General features: G+C 36.2%; 3 protein-coding genes across 3 annotated transcripts; all 3 read left to right on the top strand.

Annotated features, from left to right (window-relative positions):
* Nucleotides 1-215: 215 nt before the first annotated feature.
* mblac1 (metallo-beta-lactamase domain containing 1) lies at nucleotides 216-3,126 on the top strand. The gene is made up of 2 exons (XM_055201060.2): nucleotides 216-743; nucleotides 1,028-3,126. Exons 1-2 carry the CDS (start codon nucleotides 339-341, stop codon nucleotides 1,265-1,267), a joined length of 645 nt encoding a protein of 214 aa, XP_055057035.1. The 5' UTR covers nucleotides 216-338; the 3' UTR covers nucleotides 1,268-3,126.
* A 2,968-nt stretch (nucleotides 3,127-6,094) lies between these two features.
* tm4sf21b (transmembrane 4 L six family member 21b) lies at nucleotides 6,095-8,433 on the top strand. Its single transcript, XM_055201058.2, has 5 exons — nucleotides 6,095-6,445; nucleotides 6,527-6,592; nucleotides 6,778-6,914; nucleotides 7,841-8,027; nucleotides 8,200-8,433. Exons 1-5 carry the CDS (start codon nucleotides 6,254-6,256, stop codon nucleotides 8,206-8,208), a joined length of 591 nt encoding a protein of 196 aa, XP_055057033.1. The 5' UTR covers nucleotides 6,095-6,253; the 3' UTR covers nucleotides 8,209-8,433.
* Nucleotides 8,434-10,720: 2,287 nt separating this feature from the next.
* On the top strand, nucleotides 10,721-14,139 carry si:dkey-3k24.8 (lysophosphatidic acid receptor 6). The gene is made up of 2 exons (XM_055201057.2): nucleotides 10,721-11,539; nucleotides 12,015-14,139. Exon 2 carries the CDS (start codon nucleotides 12,057-12,059, stop codon nucleotides 13,056-13,058), a length of 1,002 nt encoding a protein of 333 aa, XP_055057032.1. The 5' UTR covers nucleotides 10,721-11,539; nucleotides 12,015-12,056; the 3' UTR covers nucleotides 13,059-14,139.
* The last annotated feature ends 2,126 nt before the right edge of the window (nucleotides 14,140-16,265 follow it).

Below are 16,265 nucleotides of genomic sequence, written 5' to 3'. Positions count from 1 at the left end.
TGACTTGTTTTTCGCCACTTATTCGCTTAAACATTTATACATAATATGCTGTATTTGTATGTCTGCACTGGATACTTCAAGTAACAAAAATTCTTGGGAATATGAGCTCTTTCTGATATTTTAGAGTCTGCTTTACACAAATGTGATTGGTTCTCTTTCTCACCAAATGGTGGCGCAATTGTTTAATAATGTGAATAAAGCGCAACGCCGCAATTATATTTGTCTTCACTGACTTTCCGTAGCTGACGAAGTCGTGTTGAAAATGAAACCTTGAATGTGTTACATTTTTTGATTGTCTTAAAAACAATTTAGGTTTATTTTATGAACACCAAATTCAAATGGATAAGCATTGCTTAATAAGAAAAAGTGAATCTGACATCGTTTCCGAAATTCCAGGACAACCGTACTGCATTTCAGTATTGAAAGAGGGATACTGTAGAGCTGAAGCAGACGGCTCGTTTAAAGCTGACGGTACGATCACGTTAATTACCGGGCCACAAACTATTTTAGTAGACACCGGGGGCCCGTGGGATCGAGAATTTCTCGTCGCAAAACTTAAGGAGAAAGGTTTGACACCAGGCTCTGTGGCTGTAGTTGTCGGGACTCATGGTCACTCTGATCACGTGGGAAACTTGGGGTTGTTTCCACACGCCAAAATAATTGTGGGATGTGACATAAGCGTGGGTGATCGATATCTGCCAAATCAACTAGCTGAAGGGCAACCATACCCTATTGATGACTATGTAAGTCTTAAATCATGTTACAACTATGTAAACAGGCTTACAGAGCATCACTGGTGTAGTTGTTAATTGAGTTAACTACAGTGAACATTTATTAATACTTAGTATGAAACCTAATGCTTCATAAAACTCACAATGCAGGTTATAGCTATTGTGTGGTGAAATAAATAAATCAACAATCAAAATAATTATTAATTATAATAGTCACTGGTCAAATATGTATAGCAATGTATTTGTTGTTGATGATTTTGAAAGACACTAATTTTGCATTGCACTTCATCCACAAGGTCTCAATCATTCCCACTCCTGGACACACAGGCAGAGATGTAAGTGTGTTGGTAAAAGAAACCTTACAAGGTACGGTCCTTGTTGCAGGGGACTTGTTTGAACGCTGCCACGATGAAGACTCCTGGAGGGACCTGAGTGAGAACCCCCAGGTACAAGAGATCAACCGAGAGATGGCATTAAAGACTGCTGATGTCATCATTCCTGGACACGGGCCATTGTTTAGGGTGCACAGAGAATGATGACATTTTTCAAGGGTAGCCGGAGCTATGATGAAACCTCCCCACATGACAAAGCACTGTAGTATACTTTTTACTATTTACTGTAGGAAACTGTAGTAAATTAAAGCAAATACTACACTTTGTTTTCGTATAGTTTAGTGGAGTATTTTCATGTGGGTGACCTAGAAGAATTTATGAATGCATTTTCATCACTGTGATTGAACTTTGGTCAGTTTGTTAAAAATTAAAAAGTATTAAATGTATTAAAGGTGCAGTGAGTAAATTTTAGCAGCATCTAGTGGTGAGGTTGCGAATTGCAACCAACGGCTCAGTCCACTGCTCACCCCTCACTTTTAAAATGCATATGCTACAGTAGCCGCCACCGGAAAAAACATGTCATCGACGGAGACAACTTAGTAAAAAAGTTTGTCCATTAAGGGCTTCCGTAGAAACACAAAATGGCGACTTCCATGTAAGGGGACCCTCTGTGTATGTAGATAAAAACGTCTCATTCTAAGGTAATAAAAACATAACGGTTCATTATAAAAAGGTCTTTATACACCCCTGATAATATAGTTTTGTTTATTACTTTGCATTTCTGTCAAGAGATCCTTTTAAAAAATTACACACTGCACCTTTAAAAGTAAAAACATGGATTAGAGTCAAATCAGAGAAAACTATAATCTCGGTAATCTAAACTTCATGGGGTGGTTTCCCGGACAGGGATTATCTTAAACCAGGACTAGGCCTTAGTTGAATTAGGAAATATTACTAGTTTTAACAAACATGTCTTACTAAAAACATTACTTGTGTGCATTTTGAGGCAAAACAAAGGTCACTGATGTATTTTATGTCAGTGCAAGTTGTTTTTGGTTTGGACAGCTCTTACATTTATTTTAGTCTAGGACTAGTCTAATCCCTGTCCGGGAAATCGCCCCTTTAACTTTTTATATATATGTGTCACTGTATGAATAAAATATTTAGGTACAAATTATGTTCGTATTTTACTTATTTATTGTGGCTATTAAATTTTTAATTGTGACTCTTATCACAGTCTTTCAGTTTACAGGTATTGGCTAAGCAAGACAATTTATTAGTTTATTAGTTGTTCAAGTTTTATCAGATTTCGAACAAATAAGGCACAAATTGGTTATGAAAGCTTTAGGTGACGTCAGATGTTATGACGCAGTCATTCTGTGACCACCCAGTAAGGTCAAAGTTTCCTTTGTGTGCTTTTTATTTTAGTGGAGTTTTCAACACTTTAAGTTTTATATATTTATGTATTTTTGTATTTTATACTTTGTCTTCAATAGCACTTAGATATAAAAAGGATCCAAAAGGCCCGTGTGCCATTCAGAATGGAATTGAGAGAGCTTTTTACATTACATTACATTACAATTCAATTCTTGAATTTACATTGAATTTGAATTGAGGTAGAATTGACGATAATAAATATAAATATATATAACTGGTGAAATATTCATTAGATGAACTTAAAAACAATTTTTGAATATCGTACGAAGAGCCTTGTTCTACTACTACAGCTTAGTTCTACTATTCTATGGCAGCTTATTTCAGTGATGCATAAATTTTGTGGTGAGCAAACTGATAAATAGATTTATTTTTATCTTGTTTTACACTCTAAGAACGTATGAAAAACAACACAATCAGTCAACACTAAATTTGTTGTCCCAAACTAGACACATCTCTGTGATATTATCGGAACAACAGATTTTTTTGTTATTTTAACACAACTTGTGCTGTCAAGTTATTTTAACACAAATCAACACAAAATGTCACATGTAAGGAATAATTGACGACGGGACAATATAGTCTGGGAGCCAAAGTCTTAAAAGCTCAATAAAATGGGTTGATCCTGACATGGTCTGCCATACTTTGTATTTCTTTTTTTTCTGTTTACTTTGACCCCAAGAACCAATAATTGAAGGTTTAAAAGCTTCAAAAACACAGAAAGATCCCTAGGCCATGATGTTTAATAATGTGAACATTAACAACCATGTTATCCAATTTGTCTTTCGGAATTTTGAGAGAAGACAATAATTCTATTAAGGTTCTGAGCCTGTTGATCGCCAACTAGTAGTGAAATCCTCACAGATCCAATGATTTTGGTTGTATTTTTATATTTTTTTTCTGTGGAATGAGTATACTGTTTGGTGATAAGAATGGCATATTGACTGATGTCATAACTTGGGGGAATAGCTGATTGCCAATAAAGTAAAAATGAAAATTTTGGAAACAAGTGAGAAAACGCCTACGTTTTTGCATTAAATTGATGTAGAAATGTGTTTTAAGAGTTATTTTTTCAGTGGATGTTGTCAGCACATGTGTTATATGTATATGGAATGCATTTATTGACAGCCTACTCAACCCACTGAGGATTTGAGGAAAAAATTATTTTTCACATTTTTCTGATAAAAATAAAGGGTACATACAGTAAAATGGCCACACATTTTTTCTGTGATGTTTCCGGCAGAGCAGACCCCCCAGTTGTTGGTTCTCGGGGTCAGAGTTGGCAGAGAGAACACAGATAAAAAGTATGGCAGACCATGTCAGGTTAATCAATTATTCCTCTTATACCACGGTTACCACAAACATTGCTCAGGTGTCTACTTTTAAGACATTTGTTAGGTGTGCGGTTTACAGAAAAATAATCAACACCTATGGAAAAATTTTCAGCCAATCAGAATAAAGCATTCAACACACCCGTGGTATAAAATGCGTTAAATAGCACCCAAAAAATGTGTAAAAAAGAGTTTGTATGATGAATGAGTTATATTGTTAACTTTATTTTTTTAATTAATTGATTGGATCAAATGTTTAATTCCTCACCCATTATTAAAGGTGCCAAAGAATGCATTGAAATATTGGCTGCGTTCACACAGTACAATAATATGGTTGGTTTTATTTTTACGAGTTTGACAACCACATTCTATAACTGACCTCAAACCTGTAAATTTTCAGGTTTCACAACCGCATTTAGGAAGAAGCTGTACCGTGTGAACGGAAACGCACTGGTCAACTAGTTGTTTGTCACGTCATCCGTTGCTCCCTGTGTTAAGGTAACGTTACATAGTGCATGAAAAAGACTGCAAACTGCACAGCAGGATTGCTCCATAAGGCTAATGCAACATTATATTACCTTCGTAGACGCCACAGAGCATATTACATTTAGGGTTGTGCTGATAGACGATAGTATCATGTATCGACGATCGTCAGACATATCGCTCAATAGCATCATCATAGTTTCACATTAACATGCGCATTGCATGCTTTCCCTCGCATGAGAGGGTTTCACTTTGCACGAGAGAGCTTGTAACATGCGCAGATTCCTTCTCGCATGCACATGCGTGCATCTTGGACTCTTGCTCGGACCTGAATGCTTCTGTAATAAGCATGATTCGGACTCTTCCTCGCACATGAACATAATATGCGTGGCTTCCTTGTACTAGAGAGGGTGTTAGCGCGCAAAGGGTTAAAACCAGCGAGTGTGGCAGGCAGAAAATTTTAGAGCGCATCGGCTTTTCTGCGCTTGGATTAATGGCATCAGTTTTAAGAAGATTGCGGTCATGACAGTGTGGCCCTTGCTGTTTTTTTGTCCATCAATCAAGTGACTTGTCATAAATAAGTAAAAAAATGAACAAATAAATAAATGAGTAAACTTCTGCTCCGCCCCCCGATACTATCGCGTATCGGCGATCTCACAGGCTGACGATAGGACGATCTCATAAAGCCCAACACTAATTACATTAAGTAGAATTGCGTGTAGCCCATTAAGTAAGATATAATAGAGTTTTGCTCTGCAAAAGTAAAAAAAAGCAAAAGTGGACAATTCAAAATAAAGTCCAGTGTATAATAAAAGGGCACCCAAAAATAAAAATTTGCTGTGTATTTATTCACATTTTCTTCTTCAGTAGAGCAATAAAGAAGATATTTTTATATCAGAAACCTGTGATTCATGCAAGTCAGCAGATCCGCCACTTTGAAAGCTCAAAAAGCAGATATAATCCTGGTGACATATGGACATTAGTAAACATGTTGGGGCGTACATCTCGACTGTTACATCGCAACATTACGTCTGTTATGTTGAGATTGGCCTGTTTTCCAGCAATCTTTTGCATGCACAAGGTTTACATAAGAATGAGAAAACAATCGTGTTTGAGGCTCACGATATGTCATTACCATGTACAGAACTCTTTATTATTCATCTATGCCTAGGTAAACACAGTTTTTATTCTTTGGCACCTTTAATAAACAGCACAAACAAGCATTAACTGATTTGGTACATGACTCAATAGGTTTTACTTTATCTGCCATCAGTAGTTAAAAATATCAGATAATAAATGATATGATGTAAAGGAACAAAGATTGTCAGAGTTTCCTGGTTGGTTTACCGACGTTGATTAGGGCATTTATGGGAATTGAAAATCAGTGTATGAGGTTCAGAGTTCAGCTTTGTTCTGTAGATTTCTACACATTCATGCACTTAAAATAAGATCATTTCTCATGTCGAGTAACAAACTTTGATCATTTGACAATTGCCCTGATAATGTCTCAGTTTAATTTATGAGCAATAAGATATGACACCTTAATGAGTGGAAATTATTCAAGTATCTCAAGCAAATAAAAACATCCAGTGAAATTAACAATGGTTTTGCTACAGTAACCATATAGTTTAATCATGGTTTTACAAATAGTAAAAAATCTGTCAAGAAACATGGTTGTGAGACTTTTACTATCATGGTTAACTTGCTCTCTTCAAGATCCTCTAGTTTACATATTTAACAACCCAAACTTTATGACAGACATTAGCTATTTTAAGTAGTTTAATCTGTGTCAACGATAAAGTATGACGACAGATGGGCATGCTTGTCTGATCACCTATCAGTATTTATAAGCCATAACCTACTTGTCTCAGTTAACTGAGTGGAGGCAACTAAGAACGAGTCATTTAAAATCTGAAAATATTCATAATTAAAAGATTATATCATGTGTACAGGAAAGTGTGCCTCGTGTATTGGCATCAGTCTCTATCCTCTTGCACTGGTGTCTATTATCTGCAACATTATTCTGTTCTTCCCTGGTTGGGAAACCATTTATGCTAAAGATGATGCAGATGGAAAGTACCGTCTTACGGATGAAGTCAAATACATGGGAGGTCTAATTGGAGGTGGCATCTTGGTGAGTGAGTACTAAAGAAAATTCATTTATTTACTCTAACATATCTCTGCTGTATGTTTATACACTGATTTACACTTTTAGGTGTTGATCCCTGCTATTCACATCCATAGCACTGGAAGAAAAGGCTGTTGTGGGAACCGGTGTGGGGTGAGATTTTGATTATTGGTTTTATTATTTATAGGTCTTTAGTGGCTACGAATTGTAACAGGTGTGTTAAAAAGACTTAACAAGGGTACAAACAAACAAAACGTTTAAATGCTTATATACACTAGTACATTATTCCATACAGTTCTTTTTAAGTCATATATGGTTTTTGCTCTCTTTTATATTAGATGTTCCTGTCCATTATATTTTCTGTAATTGGAGTGGTGGGAGCCTTGTACAGTATTGTTGTAGCTGCTGTTGGGCTGCTTAATGGACCGGTTTGCATGAATCCTTCGGGCATCTGGGAGAGACCATTCAAAAACCAGTAAGAAAATAATGAATAATAAATAAAAAAAATTGTCTTAAAGGGACACTCCAATTTTTTCTCCATTCAGCTGATCTCCGGGTCTGGTCACTTTTAGCATAATCCATTGAATCTGATTAGACCATTAGCATCGCACTAAAATATGGTTAGGAACTATACTCTCAAACTGGTGTAATAATCAAGGACTTTGCTGCCGTAACATGGCTGCAGTAGGCGTAGTGATATTACACACTGCCCGAAAATAGTCCCCTGCTATTGAAAGTAACCAAGGGGACTATTTTCGGCCAGTGTGTAATATCACTACACTACCTTGATTATTATGCTGGAATGAGAATATAGTTCCTAGTCATATCTGCCTAGAAAATCACAAATTTAAATTTTTCGTCAGTCTTAGTACACGATGTAACTGCAGAGGAGTCAGGTTTTGGATGGGAGGAATATTGAAACTCTTTGGTTGTTTTTTAGCGCAGTGCTGGTGGTCTAATCAGATTCGGTGGATTGTGCTGAGCTATGCTGGAAGTGGTACCGCCAGACCTGGAGATCAGCTGAATGGATTACAAAATGGTAAAAATCAAATGTTTAACTCTAGGGGAGCTGGAAAATGAGCATATTTTAAAAAAAAACTTGAGTGTCCCTTTAAAGAGCCTTTGTTTTGAGACATAAATAGCTGCGATTTACATAAAGTGAAAGTTGGAGTCACTTAAAAATTACTTTAATTGGTAATACATGAAAATTAGGTTTTTGAACTTACTTTAAGTAAAAATTAAAGTTGAAATAGCTTAGATTTTTTAGGTGTTACCAATTGAAGTAATTATTTTGACACAAACGTCTTTGTAGACCTAAGGGGAAAATGTATCGTATGCTCTTTCAAAACATCACAACTGCACCGTATTGCATATGCAAAGTTTCATTTTTACATTTTACAGAACTGAAAGTTACCTGTCAAACTCTGAAATGTGGGAGTTATGCACAGAGCCAAAAGATGTAGTGGTGTTTAACATTGGCCTGTTTGGTGCCCTGCTGGGAGCTGGCTGTATAGAACTGCTGCTATGTTTATTCCAGGCGGTCAATGGCCTCTTCGGATGTATCTGTGGTACATGCAATAAGAAAGAGGTAGGTAAACTTCAACCCGATTTCCACAGACCAATATATTTTATGATTACACTTTACTCCCGTAAAATGGTCTTGCAATAGCAATAAAATATCCTTTCTGGCTTTATCGTTTCTGCACCATGCTTAAATAAGTGTTCTCATACAGTTTCTTAATCATATTTTTCATTTATAGGAGGCATAAACTCAAAATGACTTCAGACCAGCTAGGAGTAAATAAAAGAAATGGATAATCACACTTCAGCACTTTTTGTTTCCTAATTACTCATCAGTGACCATCAACGGATGTTGAATTATTTGCAAGCGTCATGCTAAACAACTGTTTGAGGAGCATGGGCAGGAAATGCTCTCTAATGCATTCTATGTAAATACAATGATTTATTTTTATTAAAATGTAGATATTGTGAAATATTAAAAAGCAGATATAATTATATATTGATAAATTGGTGAATTATATGTTAATACTGATGTATTTATGGATGTATTTATGCATATATAGTACTGTGCAAAAGTCTTAGGCCACCGTGCCACAATTAGATTTGTTGTTTTTGCAATGTTATAGTGATGATATAATTGTTTCTCAGTCTCTTTAATAGAATACATCCAGAAAGTACAGGAAATGTGTTTGTAGTATTAAAAACTGTCTAAAAATGTAAACTGATGTGTGAAGTTTTTATTTTTGTGATGTATTTGTGTGGGCGGGGATTCCACTGAACACTTCAACAAACGGTAGCCAGCAAGTTTTGTTAGCTTGTTATTTTAACAATGGCTGGAGAAAATCCTTTTTTTCCCCCGAATATGTAAGCTCATTAACTGTCCTGGACCGAGATAGTTATTTAAAAAAGTTTATTGTCTTATTGCGTTTAACCACAGCTGTCGTCGTTTTTTGTCTGGCAGTGGCAGCAGGTATACGATAAAATTTCAAATTGCCTGTACTCCGTCGATTCTGGAAACCAACAACACAACAAGACGACATTTTAAGCGCCTAGGCGACCCTGTATAAGCCGCCTCCAGTTGTCCGTTTATTTTGCCTCCAGTTAGTGCTGTGACGTAATTGTGCCGTCGACATTTTGTAAATATAGTAGCATTGGCTGTTCGATTATTCACTGTTAAAAATGTTGACCTAACTTAATTTTTTTAAGGCAACTTGCTGAACTGCTTTTTTGAGCAACTTAAATCAACAAGTTGAACCAACTTAAAATTATTATGCAATAAGCACATTTCTAAGTTTACTCAAATAGTGACTTAAGTCCTCTCAACTAAAATGATTATTACTGTATAAACACCTCCAGCATCTATCTATACATAAATCAATCAACACACAAGTTCGTTGAAGGGCAATTTAGCATATCCATTTCAGCTAACATGCATGTTTTTGGACTGTGGGCGTAAACCCACAATGCCACAGAGAAAACATGCAATCCCCACACAGAAAGGTCTCCTGACCAAAGTTTTTTATCTGACTCAGCCCTAAACCTGAGACATTTTAGCTATGAGTATAGTGATGCACACTAAACCACTGTACCGCCCTCTATAATAAACACACAGTTCTCACTCATGGTAACAACAAACAAACATCATAATAACTCTAAATACAACATATAACTAACTTTAACAACATAACAACATAAATAAAGACAGCAAAAATTTACTTTAAATTATAAATTGAGTAAAATGTATAAAAAATGTTGAACTATTTTTTTTATCAAAATATGAGTTAAAATAACATAAAAATTTGAATAATTTGAGTAATTCTAAATGAACACATTATTGAGTAAATTCAACTTCATTTTATCATATAATTCACTTAAAATAGTTAAAAGGAAATTAACTTAATAATTTTGTGAACTACATGAAAGATTTTAGTAAACATAACTAAAAGGCTCGTAGTTTCCAGAATACTTTACATGTAAAGTAAAATTGGATTTAAACGCTATTTTATGTGTTTTTAACTAAAAAGAAAGATTTGTAAGCATTTAATGTTCATTTATCTTCAAGATTTAGAAGAATTTCTGTTTCTTCTTTGAGTTTTAGTTACCATTGTTTAGAAGATTGGTGCTTGTGGACAGACTGAAGTATGTTGCGCTTTACAGCTGCCCAAAACCAAAATGGACGGGCGCGTTCAGTGGCGTAGCAAGTCAGTCGTGGGCCCATATGCAAAAAAAAAATGACGGGCCTCCTTAAGCCAAAGCCCCCCCAACCTTGCCCGTTGGCACTGTTAACTGTGGTGTGCAGGTCTGTTAACAACATATACTTTTAATAAGGAAGTCAAATATTTTTACTTTACTTTTTTACTTTAAAGGGTAGATTTAAATAAAGAAAAACTAAATGTTTTGGGTAGTTTTTGACTCATGACTAACTTCTCCGCCTTCTCTTTTCTCTTTAAGGCCCCACTTTTATGTTTATATTTGTCCATCCTTAATGTTCATGTAGATAGCTGCTATAGTAACCTCACACACTGTGTTTTCTTTTTTTTTTTGGTGCGGCAATGTGTCATGTAAAAAAATGGCGTAGTAGTCTACGGCAGCCGCAGAGTGCAAAAAAAATTATAAACGCAAACAAGAAATGACAGAGAAATTAAACATTATGGAGAAATAAGAAATCACTACACATGATATGCATACAAAAATACATTTATTGCTGCACAAATAAAAATTAAATTGAAAAAAAAATTGTAATTAAAAGCCGGGGCGGGCCCAGGGACGGGCCCCCTATTGACCCGGGCCCATTTGCACGTGCATACCCTGCATGCCCAGACGCTACGCTACTGGCCGTGTTGATTGAATAAACGTTTCGTGCCCTCATCTCACAGAAAGATGAAGTATAAATCAATGTTTATGAAAACAACAACAAACCATGAAAAGTTACCTGTAAGTAAGTTAAAATAACTGAGTACTACTAGTACTTTTAGTTAACTTGATTTTGTGTTTTGTATTAAGTAATGTTACAGTGTTTATTATACTTAAAAAAGGCTGCAAGTTGACTCAACTTAAAACATTCAATGCAGCCACTTACCTTACTTTTTATAAGTTCAATCTTTTTGTGCAAATTTATCAGTATCAGTATACACAAAATATAAATCAACCCTCTTAATAACAAAAAAACTTTGTTCAAGTTACTTTATTATCTTTGTTGGGACAACATTTTGACGAATTTACAAACCCTGTTACAAATAAAATCAATTACAATTTAGCAGTTCTTTATAGATGCTTAAAGGTTATCTAAAATTAAATTGTTGTTCCTGTCTGGAAGCAGCAGATGTTCTTATAGGTTTTGGTTCCTTTGTTACTTTTAGTGATACTTGCATTCTTCTGAGTCAAAGGCAGTGTCACAGTGTATTTGTATTAAAGTTTTTGCATATTGGAATATTTGAATTTAAAAGTTGTTCAAGCAGCATTAAAAGAGCAGTTTATGTCTAACCACAAATGTATTTCCTGGGCGTTGAGAGAAGAGACACAAGAACAGTATTGGTACTTTAGTGAGACCAACAGATGAAACTTCTAGATACACCAACAGTAAGTGCAATCAACATTTTTTAAATCATTTTCTTCATTGTTTCTTTTTTAGAAATATATATTTGATAGCATTGAGATTTTACCACTTGTTTCAAAATTCAAAAGATTTGATTAAATGCCTGATTGTGCTGCTGACATTTCATGTATTGACTGTAAAATCTTAGCAATGCTGATATATTGAAGTCATACATTTTGTGCTCGATGAAGACATTTTAAACAAAATATTAATATTTTGCACAGAGGACAGGGAATGATAAACAGAATTTTAAAGACATAAAGGAAATGAAATATATAACTCAGGATACAGTGGGTATTTTTTAAACAGTTTTTGCACAATTCTTATCAACAAACTGTGGGTGGAATGTGACCATGCAAACTGATGCATGTGTGTCCCTTCTGCAAACATTATTGCCACTATAAGCACAATTCACAATGTTGTTGCTAGCATTCATAACACAACCATCTGTTGTTTCAGGCTATTAATGGTTAGTCAAAAGGATAAATCCTAAGAGCGGCCATGCTGAATTCTACACTTTCACAGTTTTGGAATAACGCAACACAGAAACAGCCGGATTTGATTTTTGTTGCTGTGTATGCAGTGGTTTTCATAGTTGGACTAACTCTCAACCTCACTGCTCTTGTGATTTTTTTTCGCAACGCGAAGTCGCGGTCTCACACCACCGTCTACATGATTCACCTGGCCTTCGCAGATCTTCTTCTGATTTGTACCCTGCCTGTGCGTATATATTACCATGGAGGCTTTGAAGGTCTGCCGCAGAAAATCTGTGAATTAACTGGAGTCATACTGCTGGCAAATATGTACGGAAGCATCTTTCTCCTTACGTCCATTAGCTTTGACCGTTGCGTAGCGGTCTGCTTCCCGTTGTCATCTCATGTTCGTGAGGGTCGCAAGAAAGCCTGGTGCGTGTGTCTGGGGATCTGGCTCCTAACCGTAGGAACAAGCTTGCCGATTTACTTCAAAGTGCAGCCTTCTCCGAACCATTCTTTCAATTTGTCAATCAGCTGCTTGAATTTGTCAAGCAGCTGTTTCAGCAGCTTTCCTGTATACGCCACTCAAACCGCCGCTCTCATTTCCACGTTAATTGTTGGCTTTGGGATTCCATTAACTGTTATGATTCTCAGCTCATGGGGGCTCATACGGGCTATAAGTAAAAGTACTGCTGCCCAGACTAGTGACCTGGTAGACAGCGGAAAGATCAAGAAGATGATCACGACTAACTTGGCGATCTTTCTGCTCTGTTTTCTGCCATATCATATCATGCTAGTGTTACTGTATGCTTATAAAGGTTCTGAAAATGTCCTATGCTCACTGCTACCAGCCTACCGGTATAGCCTCATGATAGCTTGCCTAAATGCAATGCTTGACCCGGTTGCTTACTATTTCACCACTGAAACTTTTCGCAGAAAGATGGATGTAGACGCTGTACGGAAAATATGGCAAACGAATAGTCACAGCTCAGATGGAAACAACCGCTCTCGAACTCCCCTCACCACGTAATCATTACCTACTGTGGCTTACCAAATCTACAGATAGAAATGAATCTTCACTTATTACGGTTTATTTGTGTACTTATATGTAGCTTTCTGCAGAAGAAATGGAAACATGACTCATATATTGCAGCAAAATTTTAATCTAAGAAGGAATTTGTGCATTTTTGCTGTTTGAAGATTTGTGCATTAAATTAAAAGGCACTTACAGTATAACTTCTTTCTAAATGACACAGTTCAACTGTGTCAGTTCAAAGTAAAAGGGGCCATGAGTCAAAATGACAGGAAACGGTTGTCGCCTTCCTTGACAAGCTGTTTACTGTATGTGCAGAACAGCGAACACTAAAATGTGCTAAACCTATTTCTGCAAAAGTTCACCGTCTTTCTCAAATATGCTTTAGTGGGGGATTTTTTTTTACAGGTTAGCTCCTGTAATGCACTGCACATTTTTTTAAGAAAGTTAAAGAATTTCAAATTGATGTCAACTTTTCACAAGACAAAACTTAAAATTGCAGATTAAATTGACTTGTAAAACCAAGTTGTTTAACTTCATGCTGCATTTTTAACAGTGTGGTTTATATCAAGCATCAAACATTGTGACACATCAAAAGTATAGCAGTATTACCAAGAATTGGAAGCATTAATTATGAAAAATACTTAAACAATATGGGTTGGTTTCCCGGACAGTGATTAGACTAAAATAAATATAAGAGCTCCAAACTGAAAACAACTTGCACTGACATCTTAAAATACATCAGTCCCCTTTGTTTTGCCTCAAAATGCACACAAGTAATGTTTTTAGTAAGGCATGTTTTTTATTTCATAATTAAACTACGGCCTAGACTCGTCCTTGCTTAAGCTAATCCTTGTCCAGGAAACCTCCCCATCGTGTTTAATTAAAGCATTATATTCCCATTACTTCTATTTATAATGCTTCCATTTAGATTTTGAAGTGATAGAAGTGTTTTCTATTCATATATTTTTTAAGATGTTTGTATGTATATGGGCTATTAAATGAAGCTGGTATGTGCATAATAATTGTGTTGGATTTTAACAGACTTGCATGTCCTATATTTGACTTCATTTGTAATGTGTAAATATTAAATAAAGATTCATTTTCTTTTTTATTTCCATTTTAGTGATATTTATTTTGTCATGTATAAGGAGGCGTATTTCTTCAGACAATAAGCGGGAAACAACCCAAATATTACCTGTCTAAAAACACGTAAAACAAGACAAATTTTGTTATTTTTAGCCCACTGGCTGGATAAATACAGTGCAAAACACAACACGTGTTGGACTAAACCCATCAAGATGGGTTGTTAATTTTACCACAGCAAATAGCTTGTTTTATTAACCCAAAGGATGGTTTTATTTTTAAAATACCCTAAGTTTATTTCATATGGGTAAATATTTTCATGGTTACGTTTATGTTGTGGAGATGTCAAATACATCATGAACAAATATGTCAGCTTGACATCATTTTGCCAAGTGAGAGATGTTTCTGTGTCTGCATAGTTTGTTGACCCTGAAACAAAATTTTTGTAGAAATCTCTCACTTAACCCCAGATCCCAACCATAACTGACCTCTTAATTCAGAGGAAAGTGATACTGTAGGTCAATGACAATGGTAAAGAAAAACTGTGGTTGTGACAACTGTAAAATTAAAATTGATTGGTTGATTGCAGAGTAGGCCAAAGTTCAACATCAAAAGAGACGGTGCAGGATGAAAGTTGGGCTGATGTTTCATGGTGGAGGAAGTGTGCATTGATTGAACTGTGAAAATGACCCACTTACCCAGTGGTTGGGTTGTCTGGGAAATGACCAAATTAAATGACCCAAAAAGTGCGTACAAACACCCAAAAAAAATCACTGAAAAAGTTTCCATTTGGGATTATATGTGCATTTAACATTTAATCATTACACCACATCTTGTTTTATTATTGAGTAATTATTGATTATTAAGTATTAAAATATTTTCTCCAGTCCATGTTTAGTGAATAAATTTTACCAAACAGATCTTAGGCTATAAGGCTACAAGCAGATTATCCAAACGTACCACCTGGTGGAAAGCAAACAAATATGTTATTAAAAGTGCAATGTGTTCATTTTAGTGGCATCTAGTGGTGAGGTTGCAAACTGCAACCAACGACTCAGTCCACCGCTCACTCCTCCCTTTCAAAACACTTAGAGAATATACGGTGGCCGACACAGGACAAACATGAAAGTGTGACTGTTTTGTCACCCATAATCAAAATGGGACCTCTGCATTTAACCCATTCCTGTGAAAAAAAACACTCCAATACTTGAGCCGGCGACCTTCAGGTTAAAAGCCCGACGTGTTGTCGTCTGAGACTGCAGAGAGTAACCAGTCAAGCAATGAGGTTAATATAGAGACAAAATGTGTCTCTTTAAGGCTACTGTAGAAACATGGCAGTGCAAAATGGCGACTTTACATAACTGTGCATTCACACGTTAACGCTTCCCATTCACTTTTAACGGGTGACGTCATGCATTGCCAAACTGAATTGTGGATCTGTCGGTGCTGCGTCAGTGCCATTGCTCGCGGCAAAAGTTGAACATTTCTCAACTTTCACGCGGCAACGCATGCGTCAGCCAATCAGATCGCCTTATGCACCTAGGCAGAGCCAGCCAATTACGTTTATGGAAGACTAGAGCATGTGTTGCGGCCACTGTGATTGGCTGTTGGCCACGCTTCAGACAAGCCTTCCGTCAAGCATTAACGCTTTCACCCCGTGTGAATGTGCCGTAAGGGGACCCACAGTGTATAGATAGAAATGGCTCATTCCAAGTTAATAAAAACATAACATTTCGTTGTGTAAGGTCTTTATACACCATTGAAATCATAGTAATAGTGGTGTAAAAAAGTGTTGGCCCCCTTTTCAGATTTTGGAACAGTGGTGAACCTTCCCAGCCCAGGAGTGGCCTTTAGGACCTGGAAGACTTGCTGTAATAAATGGAACCATGAATTCTTCTGTTGAACAAAAAAATCCTGAAAGACAATGTCTGGCCATCTGTTTGTGACCTCAAGCTAAAGCGAACTTGGGTTTTACAGCAGGTTAATAATCCAAAACACACCAGCAAGTCCACCTCTGAATGGCTGAAGAAAAACTAAATGAAGACTTTGAGTGGCATAATCAAAGTCCTGACCTCAATCCTATTGAGATGCTGTGGCATGAGCTTAAAAAGGCTCGAA

The sequence above is a fragment of the Misgurnus anguillicaudatus genome, chromosome 21 (genome assembly GCF_027580225.2).
Source record: "Misgurnus anguillicaudatus chromosome 21, ASM2758022v2, whole genome shotgun sequence".
In the NCBI taxonomy this organism is placed as follows: Eukaryota; Metazoa; Chordata; class Actinopteri; order Cypriniformes; family Cobitidae; genus Misgurnus; species Misgurnus anguillicaudatus.
This window is presented reverse-complemented; position numbering and strand designations above follow the sequence as displayed.